This window comes from Phyllobates terribilis, unplaced genomic scaffold (genome assembly GCF_046119375.1).
Source record: "Phyllobates terribilis strain yellow unplaced genomic scaffold, ASM4611937v1 Scaffold_2__4_contigs__length_985480577, whole genome shotgun sequence".
Taxonomy (NCBI): Eukaryota; Metazoa; Chordata; class Amphibia; order Anura; family Dendrobatidae; genus Phyllobates; species Phyllobates terribilis.
The window spans coordinates 323,931,305-323,943,671 of NW_027362762.1; the positions used below are offsets into that span (position 1 = coordinate 323,931,305).

General features: G+C 40.6%; 1 protein-coding gene across 5 annotated transcripts in view; it reads right to left on the bottom strand.

Annotated features, from left to right (window-relative positions):
* Positions 1–1,461: 1,461 nt before the first annotated feature.
* The window catches only part of GRTP1 (growth hormone regulated TBC protein 1), an 85,677-nt gene continuing 74,771 nt past the window's right edge, over positions 1,462–12,367 (bottom strand). For 4 of the 5 annotated variants that reach the window (XM_073664411.1, XM_073664413.1, XM_073664410.1 and 1 more), the window contains exons 8-9: positions 6,421–6,606; positions 1,462–3,639 (exon numbers count right to left, since the gene is read on the bottom strand). In XM_073664411.1, coding sequence (XP_073520512.1) covers positions 3,550–3,639; positions 6,421–6,606 — 276 coding nt within the window. In that variant the 3' untranslated portion in view covers positions 1,462–3,549. The remainder of the gene's footprint in view (positions 3,640–6,420; positions 6,607–12,367) is intronic. The other variant, XR_012277800.1, reaches the window with a different exon arrangement.

Sequence of the window (12,367 nt, forward strand, 5' to 3'; positions counted from 1 at the left end):
GCCACTCCTGCTGGTATATGGGAGGGAGCTCAAAGAGGTCAGTAATCACTCATGTCTGTTGTGGTCAAAATGTCTGATGTCACTACAGAGCTTATAAAATATGCACACAACCAACATAAATGTGGTTACTGACACCTTTCAGCTCTCATGCCTGGACAGACCATGTAGGGGCAGTATAGCAGAAGTGACAGTGCTATGAAAGGAGGAGTGCTGATGTAAGAGTTAGTAATGTGATACAGCTAAACTCAGCTGTGCTGCCCCTCCCCACACAGATTTTAAGGTGTCATGTACTGGCAAGGTGTCTGATGTGCTCACAGCAACTTGTAATTGCTCTGCAGTGGTATCAGGTTGTTTGTCATATGCCTCACATAGGAGCAACCCATTCTAAGCTATGGTGGTCGAGTCTTCTTCTTTCCCTTGAGTATTGCTGCTTGGTTCTGATTGGTCATAACCAATAAGGGAAGAAGTACATGACCCCACTAAAAACTATTTGATAATTTTCATTAAGTCCAAATGAGCATTAACTCTTTAGCTACCAAATACTTTGATAATATCTCTACAATGCAGAGGCAAAATAAAAAAACAAATAAAAACCCATAAAACACGTTTTATTCTCCTCTGCGGCCACTATTATATAATTTGACCAGTTCAACATTAAAAATTTGGTGAATGGTCTTCTTTGAAAGGAATTTGTTAGCGGGTTCAACTCTCGTAAACCATCTATGTAGGCATGCAAGTTATTGGAAGATTAATAAATTGATACCTTTGGTATCTGTGATGTGAAGAGTTAAGAAAAACAGATTTATCTGCAATATGTAAATGAGCTGTTCAGATCTACGGGACGGGAATCAATCTCCCATATAATCTGCCTCTACAGTCTGCACCTCCCCTGTATGTACATCTATACCCTCCCAGCATATGTGACGTCTGTGTCTGGGGGGTGGGTAAAGGGGCTCACAGATCGGCACTCTCCCTGTGTCTGCTCAGTGCTATGCCCTTCTATAGGCACTGGCTTCAGGTTCTTCTGTGCAACTGCTGCTCAGCCACACGTTCCCGGCAGAAAAGCTGCGAGTCATGTGGGGTCTGCGCAGAAAGAGCACTGCACAGACAGGGGGTGCACAGATCACTGTTCTCCTTCCAAGGTTTCCGCAAAGGAGACTGGTCAGATATGCTGAGAGGGTATCAATTTACATACAGTGAAGATGTGAACTGCAGAAATGAACTGTAAAAGACAGAGGATATTCAGGGAGATCTATGTCCGGCCCATAGATCTTAACAGCTCATTTACATAATTAGGAAAACACGGATTTCTTTGCAATAACTCATCACATCACCCATATAAAAGGTATCCGTGTATTAATCTTTACATAAACTGATGCCTATATAGATGATTTAGCAGGGTTGAACCTGCTGATAGATTTCCTTTAAATGGTTTTGTAAAGTTAAACATTTTGCAACACAGAAAGTAATAAATAGTTTATTAGAAAAACAGTTGAACTGACAGGTAGTGCAAGAGATCATATAGTTTTGTTTGATTGCAGCTTTATTAATTTATATAGGAATTAGAAAAAGAAGTTGATAGGTCAGGTCTACCAATTACAATAAAAAAGGAGTGTTTATGCACTTAAAGGCAAGCCATAAGCCTGTGCTAACAGTCAGTGCCCCGTGGGTGAGAATGTGGGGGGAGGGGAAAGATTTCCACCCAAAATGTTAAAATTGGCTATATAAAACAAATTATAACTTAATAGCAGCTATGATTAGATCTACTTTACCTGCAAAGTTCTTTTTACCTTCAAAACCGTTCATTTGCTGTTCATAAAAACTACATCTTTTATTTTGCACAATAATTGTTAACTAGCCTCCCAACAATACACAAGACTATATCATACTATTTAAATAGGATTTAAGTGATCAGGGACACAACAACTAAGCTTCTGGGATTGGAAGGTCAGAATCTGCAGGATTGTGAGGAAGAGGCTGATGTGTACCCTATAGGCATTGCTGCAAAGTTTAGGGGTGGTAATGGCCTCTACAGCAATGAAGGCTGTAAGCCAGTTCCTGCAGATGCCTAGATTTACAGCAACTACATAAAGATGGTTAAGTTATCTGTGTAATTCTTCTTTGTTGATGACTGGTTTACTGAAGTATTAGCTGAGAAGTGAAGTGGATCCAAAGCATGTTTTGAAGGCAGCTGGTTCTAGTTTGCAAGTCTCTTGGATCTACACGGAGCACTGGTTTTTTTTTTTACCTATACAGTATAGGGTCTTCAATCTCTCTAGCTGACCATTACTCCCCGGCTGTTGTTCGTTACCAACTAGCATGCCTGCAGACATTCAGTAACCGATACAATCTGGTTGACCTTGTAAAGAATTGAGAAGGCCTGCAACTGAATTCTTCAAAAGTTAGTCACTGTCACATCATCTTTAACTACCTGGCCCTACATGGTAAACTTTCACCATGCAGCCCAGACAGCCTGGTCAAATGGTTCTTCAATAGAAAAAACTGGGTAGTCTTTAATGAAACTCTTGTACTAGTCAGGGGATGATGTACCTGCTGGTGTCATCTTGGGATTTGAATCCAAGCCACACTTTCCATCACAGAAAAATACAGAAGCAGCCACATCCATCCTGATCACAATCATAGATTGGTATACAGCCCTATTAAGAGCAGTCTTCCAATGTCCTAGCGCCTCCTTTATTTCATGTTTTCATCCCTTTGTACCAGAGAGCACAGTACTATTGTAATCGGCTTACTATTTGGAGTCATTTTTTTAAAAACCACACACCTTGTTCTAATATATCACTGTTTTGTCTATTTGGATTGCTTTGATGTTGTACAAATAACATTTAAAACTTTATAAATTTTATAAAAAAAGAGTATCAATAATAATAGTAGAAATAAAGTTCCATGGATCTTGCTTAATGTTATTGTGAGCAAAACCACCCTCATAACCAACACTGGTGGAATCCTTTCCATGTTTGTGGTTTGTCCTTGATTATGTTCTTTAGATTGTAGTAAACCTCAGTGCATATGGCCTTCTTAAACCTGGAGGTACAAAATGGCAGAATCATTAATTCGTCCATCGCCAGCTTGTTGCCACCATAAGATTCACCATTGATCATACTGATTGCATGGCCATGAAGTAGGACTCTTCTTTTTCAGTAGAGCTAGCATCAAAAACTGCTGGAAACACTCCCAGGATGGCTTTGGTACCAAACTTTGACTTAATCTTAGTTCTAACCATTTCAAGCATTAGATCTTGTTCTGCTCCACTACACTAACATTTCCAGCCAGTATCAGTGCAGTGATGTGATCAACAGAAGTATGCAAAAATGTAATTTTGTGTGTTAAAGAAACAGAAAACTGAATTCTGGCAGCTGCTCTAACTTTGGATTCACTAATATAGGTTTTGGATGGAAATCCGCTCTAACCTTTCACTGTCTAGAATACAACATACTTTGTATCAATATGCTGCGGCAGACATGGAATAGTTTTTCAGTGCAATTGTCATTTTGAAGGAATGTGTCAGACGGTACTCTCAATCGTCCATTATTCCTGAGTAAGTAGCTGCGCGCGACGTCGTTCTCTCAATTTTAAGATTGTATTTCGTGACAAACTTCCAGGTTCGGTGAAGGTTTTCTGCAATAAAGAAACATTTTTTAACCTCTGTTTTAATACAAGAACTGAAACTTTTTTTTTTATTGTACAATCTTGATTTGTTTCCCCTTCACTGTATGGCTTCCATGCAATCAAGCAAATCATAATCAGAGCCATCATATTTAAAGAGGACCTTTCACCAGTTTTATCCTGTTAAATTGGCCACATCATGGAATAGTAGCTGTAGAAAACAGTTTTTATTTACCAATTTTTCCTATTCGTTTTAGAAATATTAAGCTGTAAAGTTTAGGTTAGAATTTTGGTCAAGTCCAAGGAGGCGTTGCCAGAGATTTATCTCAGGGGTATGTACTTTTTCCCCTGCATGCGCTTGACCAATTATAAGCAGACAATAACATTATGGGGGGAAAAAAAAAAAATCTCCTACAACAGCTTAAAACAAGTAATGACAGGCAGTCTGATCTCCTGAGATCTCACTGAGCTCAATGCAGAGCTGTGTGCAATTCAAAATGTGGGGAGTAGAGCAGAGATTACCAACACCTCTTAGCTTTCATCTCATGACTGTCAGTGTGGAGGAGAGGAGCAGTACAGCAGAACTCACAGTATTACGGGAGTTACAGACTTTTTTTGTAATAAGACAAATCTCAGCTCTGTTGTACTGCACCCCCCCCCACACTGACTGCTGTGAGATGAAAGGTGTATGTACTCACATTCGACTCTGCTTTATATTCCCACTGTGTAATTACACACAGCTTTTCAGTGAAACTAGTGAATAGAGCAGACTGTAATTACATTTCTCACACTTAGAAACCTGATTTAATCTATTATGGTCATGTTCTCCCCCCCCCACCTATATGTTGCTGCATGCTTATGATTGGTCAACCTCATGCAGGGGAAGAAGTCCACGCCCCAGTGAAGAATCTCTGGTAATGCCCCCTTGGACTTAAATTATAACCTAAATATTACAAGCCATTATCTCCACCACGGAGAGGAGAAATTACAAATTAAAAAAAAACTGTTTTACTCTATAGCCACTATACCATGATGTGGCTAGTTTAAGTGATGAAAGGTCCTCTTTAAAGGATGGAGCATAGAAATGTTAAAATTCAAGAGAGGATCAGCAGTCTGTGAAAAGACAGACTTCAAAACTCCCTGATTTACTAGTCAAGATCCACCGTTCTCTTCATTCACATACAGATATTCAGTTCTATGATCTAATGTTGGCAATAAATAAGCAATATCCAGATGCCATCAGGTCATCTCATTTTAATATTGTGTCTACAACCTTATAAGAAGAGGGCCTTTCAATAGGAAATGGTACATTTGTATAACAGGACAAATACCACAATGTAGGAAGATATCTTGATGAAGAAAACTTGACAGGTCCAATGGCTTTTGCTCTATTATACGGCCAGTTATGTTAAAGCCATCTGCATCTTGGTAAAGTTAATGAGTTGTGTGTTAAGATAAAAAAAAAATGCTAGATCTGTGAACATACAACACCTGTATTGAGTTCAGGACATACAGTTAAAGGGTACATATCTGAAAAACAAAGGTAGCTGTGTATGTTGTACTGTGAAACACTGTGGCGTTTCAGAGAAAACATGCTTTGAAACACAGGTGAAGTGACAATGTGTCTTAGATAATAGTCTGAGCCAGGTGCCTGGTAGCTTCTACAAACCCTGCTCACCTAGACCGAAACACATAGGGAGAGACCTGTCAATCTAGGGAAGAAGGCGAGGAGGAAAAAAACAGGCACTTGCCACAGACTAGTCCTATGAAACGCAGTTCCAGGCCAAGCTTGTATGCATTTTCTGAAAAACCGTAGCGTTTCAGAGTAAGGCTAGGGTTACATGTGATTTTGGCCACAACACATGGATTGGCCAAGGATTACCACGTGTTATTTCTACATCGCAGCACAATCGTTAAGTAAATAGGTAACACTGCAATTTTTTACAGCTTGCTTGCCACATTAGAGGTCAAAACACGACCCATTGACTTGTATTGCGTAGCAATGTAGAAGCAACACAGTGATCTTTGGCCGCCAAAGTCACATGTGCCTGTAGCCTGAAACATACAGAGCTGCAATAACGCAGCCAGAGTCTGATATGTAAGCCAAAACCTGGAGAGGAACAATCAGAGGAAACGTATAATAGAAACACGTCACCACTTTTGTATTTATCACCCACTCCTGGTTTTTGGCTTACAGATACTGATGTAAAATACTGACCAAATACTGAACGTGTGAATGTGGCCTTACACGAGTTTATGCAGGGGATGGGCAGAACTGGAAGACAAGTGTAGTTTCAGCGAATAACAGCTCACTGAGTGATGTCAGAAAAGAGGGCTGCTTTGTTACCATTTGTGGTGGAAAAGGCCCCTAGTGTAGAGGGCACCTGTTTAAAAAGAATTTTGGAGGGACCAGAATGAAAGAATTAATGTCCCCAGAGTTTAATTTTTTTTTGTGTGACCATGATCATGTATTTGAGCAAACACTATGAACCAGTATGATGTCAAACTATTAACTAACCTCACAATTGACAGTTACTGTATTTAGGGTGGATTAGCACCTAAGAAAAAACAAGGGAAACCACAGACAACTACGGAAATGAAAAGATACAGTACAGTCTATATTAAAAGATTGAAACATGTATGTGTAAAAATCGTTCTATTGTTTTTTAATTCTTCAAAAACCCTTTATTGCATCACATTTTAGTAAGTTATCTGAAGGAAGGTTAATGACAATTTGCTTTGTGACTTGTGTTAGAGCAAAATATATACTGTGATTTTACGATATTTCCATACCTGCATAAAGAGGTGACATTCTGTAACAAACTTCCCTTTTGTTATGTCTTTGAACTTGTCACACACATCTGGGAAATTTTTGGCTTCCAAAATGTAAGCTTGGTATTGCTTTATTAGTGTTAAGGCCACACGAAAAAGGATTTTAGATCCTTCATAGAATAAACAGTCCCAGATGCGTAGTACAGTCTGTGGAATAGAAGACCAAACGATTTAAGTATAGGACAACATGAACAAAAGCCAATCATTCTTTTTCCAATTACATAAAAGCAGCTGAAACAGGTGCAACAGTTCTTCATTTACACTATATGGACAAATGTATTTGGATACCCATACATTACACTTACACTTTTAGGATAACCCAATCTAAATTCATAGATATTTATATTGAATGCACCTAAATCAGCTTCAAATTTTCTTGGACGTTTTTCTATAAGATTTTGGATGGTGTCTGACGAAAATTTGAGAGATCAGACACTGGTGTTGGACAAGAGGGCCTGGCATATAATTTCTGTTCTAGTTCATCTCAAATGTGTTCAACTGGTTTGAGGTCAAGGCTCAATGCAGTCACGATTCCATACCAAACATGCCTTTAGGGACCTTGCTTTGTGCGCTGGGGCACAGTCAGGCTGGAACAGTAAAGGGACTTCACCAAACTGTTATTAAAACTTTCAACCCCGAAAATAAGTGACCAAAATAATTTCTACAATGACCAGGCCAAATTTATGAAATCTGATCAGTGTCACTTCATGTGGTAACAACTCTGGAACGCTTCGATGCACCCCAGTGATTCCGGGAAGGTTTTCTTGTGACAAATTGTAATTCATGTTAGTGTTAAATTTAGGTTGATATGTTCTGTTTTTTTATTTGTGAAAATATCGGCATTTTGGTGAAAATTTAGAAAAATTTGAAAAGTATGGTAATAAATTAACGTTTTGAAAATTTCAGACTATAAGACACTTTTATCCTCCAAAGTTCTGGAGGAAAGTGGGGGGTGCGTCTTATAGTCTGAATGTGGTGTGTGTGTGTGTGTGTGTGTGTGTGTGTGTGTGTGTGTGTGTGTGTGTGTGTGTGTGTGTGTGTGTGTGTGCATATATACACTGCTCAAAAAAATAAAGGGAACACTCAAATAACACATCCTAGATCTGAATGAATGAAATATTCTCATTGAATACTTTGTTCTGTACAAAGTTGAATGTGCTGACAACAAAATCACACAAAAATCAATGGAAATCAAATTTATTAACCAATGGAGGCCTGGATTTGGAGTAACCCCCAAAATTAAAGTGGAAAATCACACTACAGGCTGATCCAACTTTGATGTAATGTCCTTAAAACAAGTCAAAATGAGGCTCAGTATTGTGTGTGGCCTCCACGTGCCTGTATGACCTCCCTACAACGCCTGGGCATGCTGCTGATGAGGTTGTGCATGGTCTCCTGTGGGATCTCCTCCCAGACCTGGACTAAAGCATCCGCCAACTCCTGGACAGTCTGTGGTGCAACCTGTGGCGTGACATTGGTGGATGGAGCGAGACACGAGGTCCCAGATGTGCTCAATCGGATTCAGGTCTGGGGAACGGGTGGGCCAGTCCATAGGTTCAATGCCTTCATCTTGCAGGAACTGCTGACACACTCCAGCCACATGAGGTCTGGCTTTGTCCTGCATTAGGAGGAACCAGGGCCAAAGGACCAGCATATGGTCTCACAAGGGGTCTGAGGATCTCATCTCGGTATCTAATGGCAGTCAGGCTACCTCTGGCGAGCACATGGAGGGCTGTGCAGCCCTCCAAAGAAATTCCACCCCACACCATTACTGACCCACTGCCAAACCGGTCATGCTGAAGGATGTTGCAGGCAGAAGATCGCTCTCCACGCGGTCTCCAGACTCTGTCACGTATGTCACATGTGCTCAGTGTGAACCTGCTTTCATCTGTGAAAAGCACAGGGCGCCAGTGGCAACTTTGCCAATCCTGGTGTTCAGTGGCAAATGCCAAGCATCCTGGACGGTGCTGGGCTGTGAGCACAACCCCCATCTGTGGACGTCGGGCCCTCATACCACCCTCATGGAGTCGGTTTCTAACTGTTTGTGCAGACACATGCACATTTGTGGCCTGCTGGAGGTCATTTTACAGGGCTCTGGCAGTGCTCCTCCTGTTCCTCCTTGCACAAAGGCGGAGGTAGCGGTCCTGCTGCTGGGTTGTTGCCCTCGTACGGCCCCCTCCACATCTCCTTGTGTACTGGCTTGTCACTTGGTAGCGCCTCCAGCCTCTGAACACTACGCTAACAGACACAGCAAACCTTCTTGCCATAGCTCACATTGATGTGCCATCCTGGATGAGCTGCACTACCTGAGCAACTTCTGTGGGTTGTAGAGTCCGCCTCATGCTACCATGAGTGTGAAAGCACAACCAACATTCAAAAGTGACCAAAACATCAGCCAGAAAGCATTGGTACTGAGATGTGGTCTGTGGTCCCCACCTGCAGAACCACACCTTTATTGAGTGCGTCTTGGAATAGACAATATATGGAAATTATTGGCAATTATTTGCACAACAGCATGTGAAATTGATTGTCAATCAGTGTTGCTTCCTAAGTGGACAGTTTGATTTCACAGAAGTTAGATCTACTTGGAGTTATATTCTGTTTAAGTGTTCCCTTTATTTTTTTGAGCAGTGTAAATGTAGGCGCACTTGTTTATATTTTAATATGCACATAGGCTTACGTGTAAAGGACATTCCGGATTATCAGAACATTACACGTTCCTTTGTTAGTCACTCAAATGCAGTAAAATTCCTTTAAAGGAGCGCTCCCATAAAAATGTTTATGTATTAAATGTGTGTGTTCATGTAGTGTAGTGTAGTGTAGTGTGAGTCTAGTAATACCGTGGTTCTCAGCTGGTCACTGACGTCACCGCAATTGTGACAAGCCGGTTCTTTCTATGCGCTGTGCAGAAGCCGGAAGCATTGGTACTGAGATGTCGTCTGTGGTCCCCACCTGCAGAACCACTCCTTTATTGAGTGTGTCTTGATAATTGCCAATAATTTCCATCTATTGTCTATTCCATTTGCACAACAGCATGTGAAATTGATTGTCAATCAGTGTTGCTTCCTAAGTGGACAGTTTGATTTCACAGAAGTTTGATTTACTTGGAGTCATAATCTGTTGTTTAAGTGCTCCCTTTATTTTTTTGAGTAGTGTGTGTGTATATATATATATATATATATATATATATATATATATATATATATATATATATATATATATATATATATATATATATATATTTATTTATTTATTTATTACACACACACTGTGGCTGGTGGAAGGTGTGGGGGAGCAGCAGAGGAGCCGGGGCACAGGAGGCAGGAGCTGCGTGCTATAGCCTACACTGTGCCCGCTGCTAAAGAAAATGAATATTCACCGCACCCCACACCCATGGGGAGCACTGAATATTCATTCTCCTTAATAACCGGCACACAGTGTAGCCGCAGAGCGACTCCTGCTGCGGCCGGGTGATCGTGGGTGCCCGCTATTTAAGAGCATGAATATTCACCCCCTCTCCACGCCCATGGGAGTGGAGAGAGGGTGAATATTCATGCTCTTTAATAGTGGGCACACGCGATCGCACGGCAGCAGCAGGAGACGCGCTGTGGCTACACTGTGTGCCTGCTTAAAAGGAGAATGAAGTCAATGCACGCACACAGTCCCAGCGTGGGGAGCAGTGACTATTCTGGCAGCTCATCTCACCTTGTGAAGGCACATGGCAGTGACATCATGCGCGGCTCACACAGCGAGATCAGTTCTGGCAGCAGAGCAGGACGCATCACTGGAGCAGAGGGAAGAAAGGGGAGTAGAAGTGTTTTTTTTTTGTGTGTAGCATGATGGGGATGAGGGGTGCCATGCATACCAGGATAAGGGATGAGGGGTATCATGCATACCAGGATGGGTATGGTGGCCACATATAATAGGAAGGCGGTGGGGGCCATATATACCAGGATGGGGGGATATTAATAGAATTGGGGGACATTACCCCTATAACAGTGTCAGCAGAAGACCCCCTCCCCCTTTGTTTATTATGACCACATATTTTGCTTACATTTTTTTTCTATTTTCCTCATGTAAAACCTAGGTGCGTCTTATAGTCCAAAAAATACGGTAATTATTTTGTACAACATGACTTACTGGTTTAAGGATATAAAAACTAACATTTCCAATATGTACTTTAAAATGACGTTTCAAAAATGATGCAGATGTATTTTGTTAGGATGTAAGAAGAGTTAAACGTTTAGTAGCAATTTCAAATTTTTTTCACGAAATTTCAAAAACCTGTTTCTTTAGGGGCTTATTCAGATTAAATAGACTTTGCAGGGCCTATATATATATATATATATATATATATATATATATATATATATATATATATATATATATATATATATATATATATATATATATATATATATATAATCATGTGCTACACAGGAATTAATGCAAAGTCGAATGAATTTTTTACTCTAAAATGTTGCTTTAGCCCTAATTGTTTCACTTTTACAAGGAATAGCACACGAAAATGGACCCCACCATTTGCTACCTAGTTTCTTATGAGCGCGCATGTGATCAGAAACCTCTGTTTGGAGACACGGCAGGGATCGGAAGTGAAGCAGCGACATTTGGTATTTGGAATGTAAATCTGGCTGGAATAGATTGCAGACACTGTCTCATTTGCAGAGCCGATGAGGTACCAAAACAGCAGAAACCCCCACAAGTGACCGCATTTTGGAAACTCTACCCATCAAGGAATTCATCTAGGGGGGTGATATGTTGAGCTTGTTGAACCCTTAGGTGCTTCACAAAACTTTTTAACATGTGGATGTGAAAAAAATTAAAAAAAATTCTGCTAAAATGTTATTTTAGCCCCACATTTGTAATTTGCACAATGGATAATAGTGAAAAATGGACCCATAAATTTGTTACTCAATTTCTTCCGAACACAAATATACCCCATATGTGGTCAAACACTGCCGTTTGGGCACATGGCAGGGCTCGGACGTAAAGGAAAAAGCACTATTTGATTTTTGGAGCGTAAATTTGTTTGGAATAGACTGTAGATGCCATGTCACAATTGCAGAGCCCCTGGCATGCCAAAACAGCAGAAATCCTCCACAACTGACCCCATTTTGGAAACTAGACCCCTCATAGAATTCATGTAGGGGTGTACTGAGTATTGTTAACCTATAGGAGGATTCACAGAACTTTGTAACGTTTAGATGTGAAAACAAAACTACATTTCTTCCACTAAAATACTGTTTTAGCACCGAATGTATAATTTCTGCGAGGGGTAATAAAAGAAAAAGGGCCTCATAATTTGTTATGCAATTTTTACTGAACATGGCAGTACCCCATATGTGGTTGTACGCTACTGTTTGTGCACATGGGCAGGGATCGAATGGGAAGAAGCGCTACTTGGCTTTTAGAACACAGATTCCGTTTGAAAAGATTGTGGGTTCATTAGCCAAGCCCCTGAGGTGCCAGATCAGCAGAACCCCCTCCCCAGTGACCCCATATTGGAAACTTCATTGCTTAAGGATTTCATCTGGGGTTGTAGTGAGCATTTTGAAACCACAGGTGCATCACAGATTTTCATAACATTGGGATGTGGAAATATAACATTTTTGTACTTGCTGCAAATCTATCAGTTACACAAAGGGTTAAATAGGTGAAACTAGATCCCACAATTTATTGCGCAACCCAGTGATAACCCATATGTTGACAGAAACTACTGCTAGGTCAGGGCTTTCTAAGGCAGGATCGCTATTTGGCTTTTGGAGCACGGATTTTGCTAGAATAGTTTGAGGGCGACGTTTGTGGAGCCCCTAGGGTGCAAAAACAGCAGAAAAAAAACCAAAAGTGAACCCACTGTAGAATTTGAATCCTCTCAATGATTTCATTT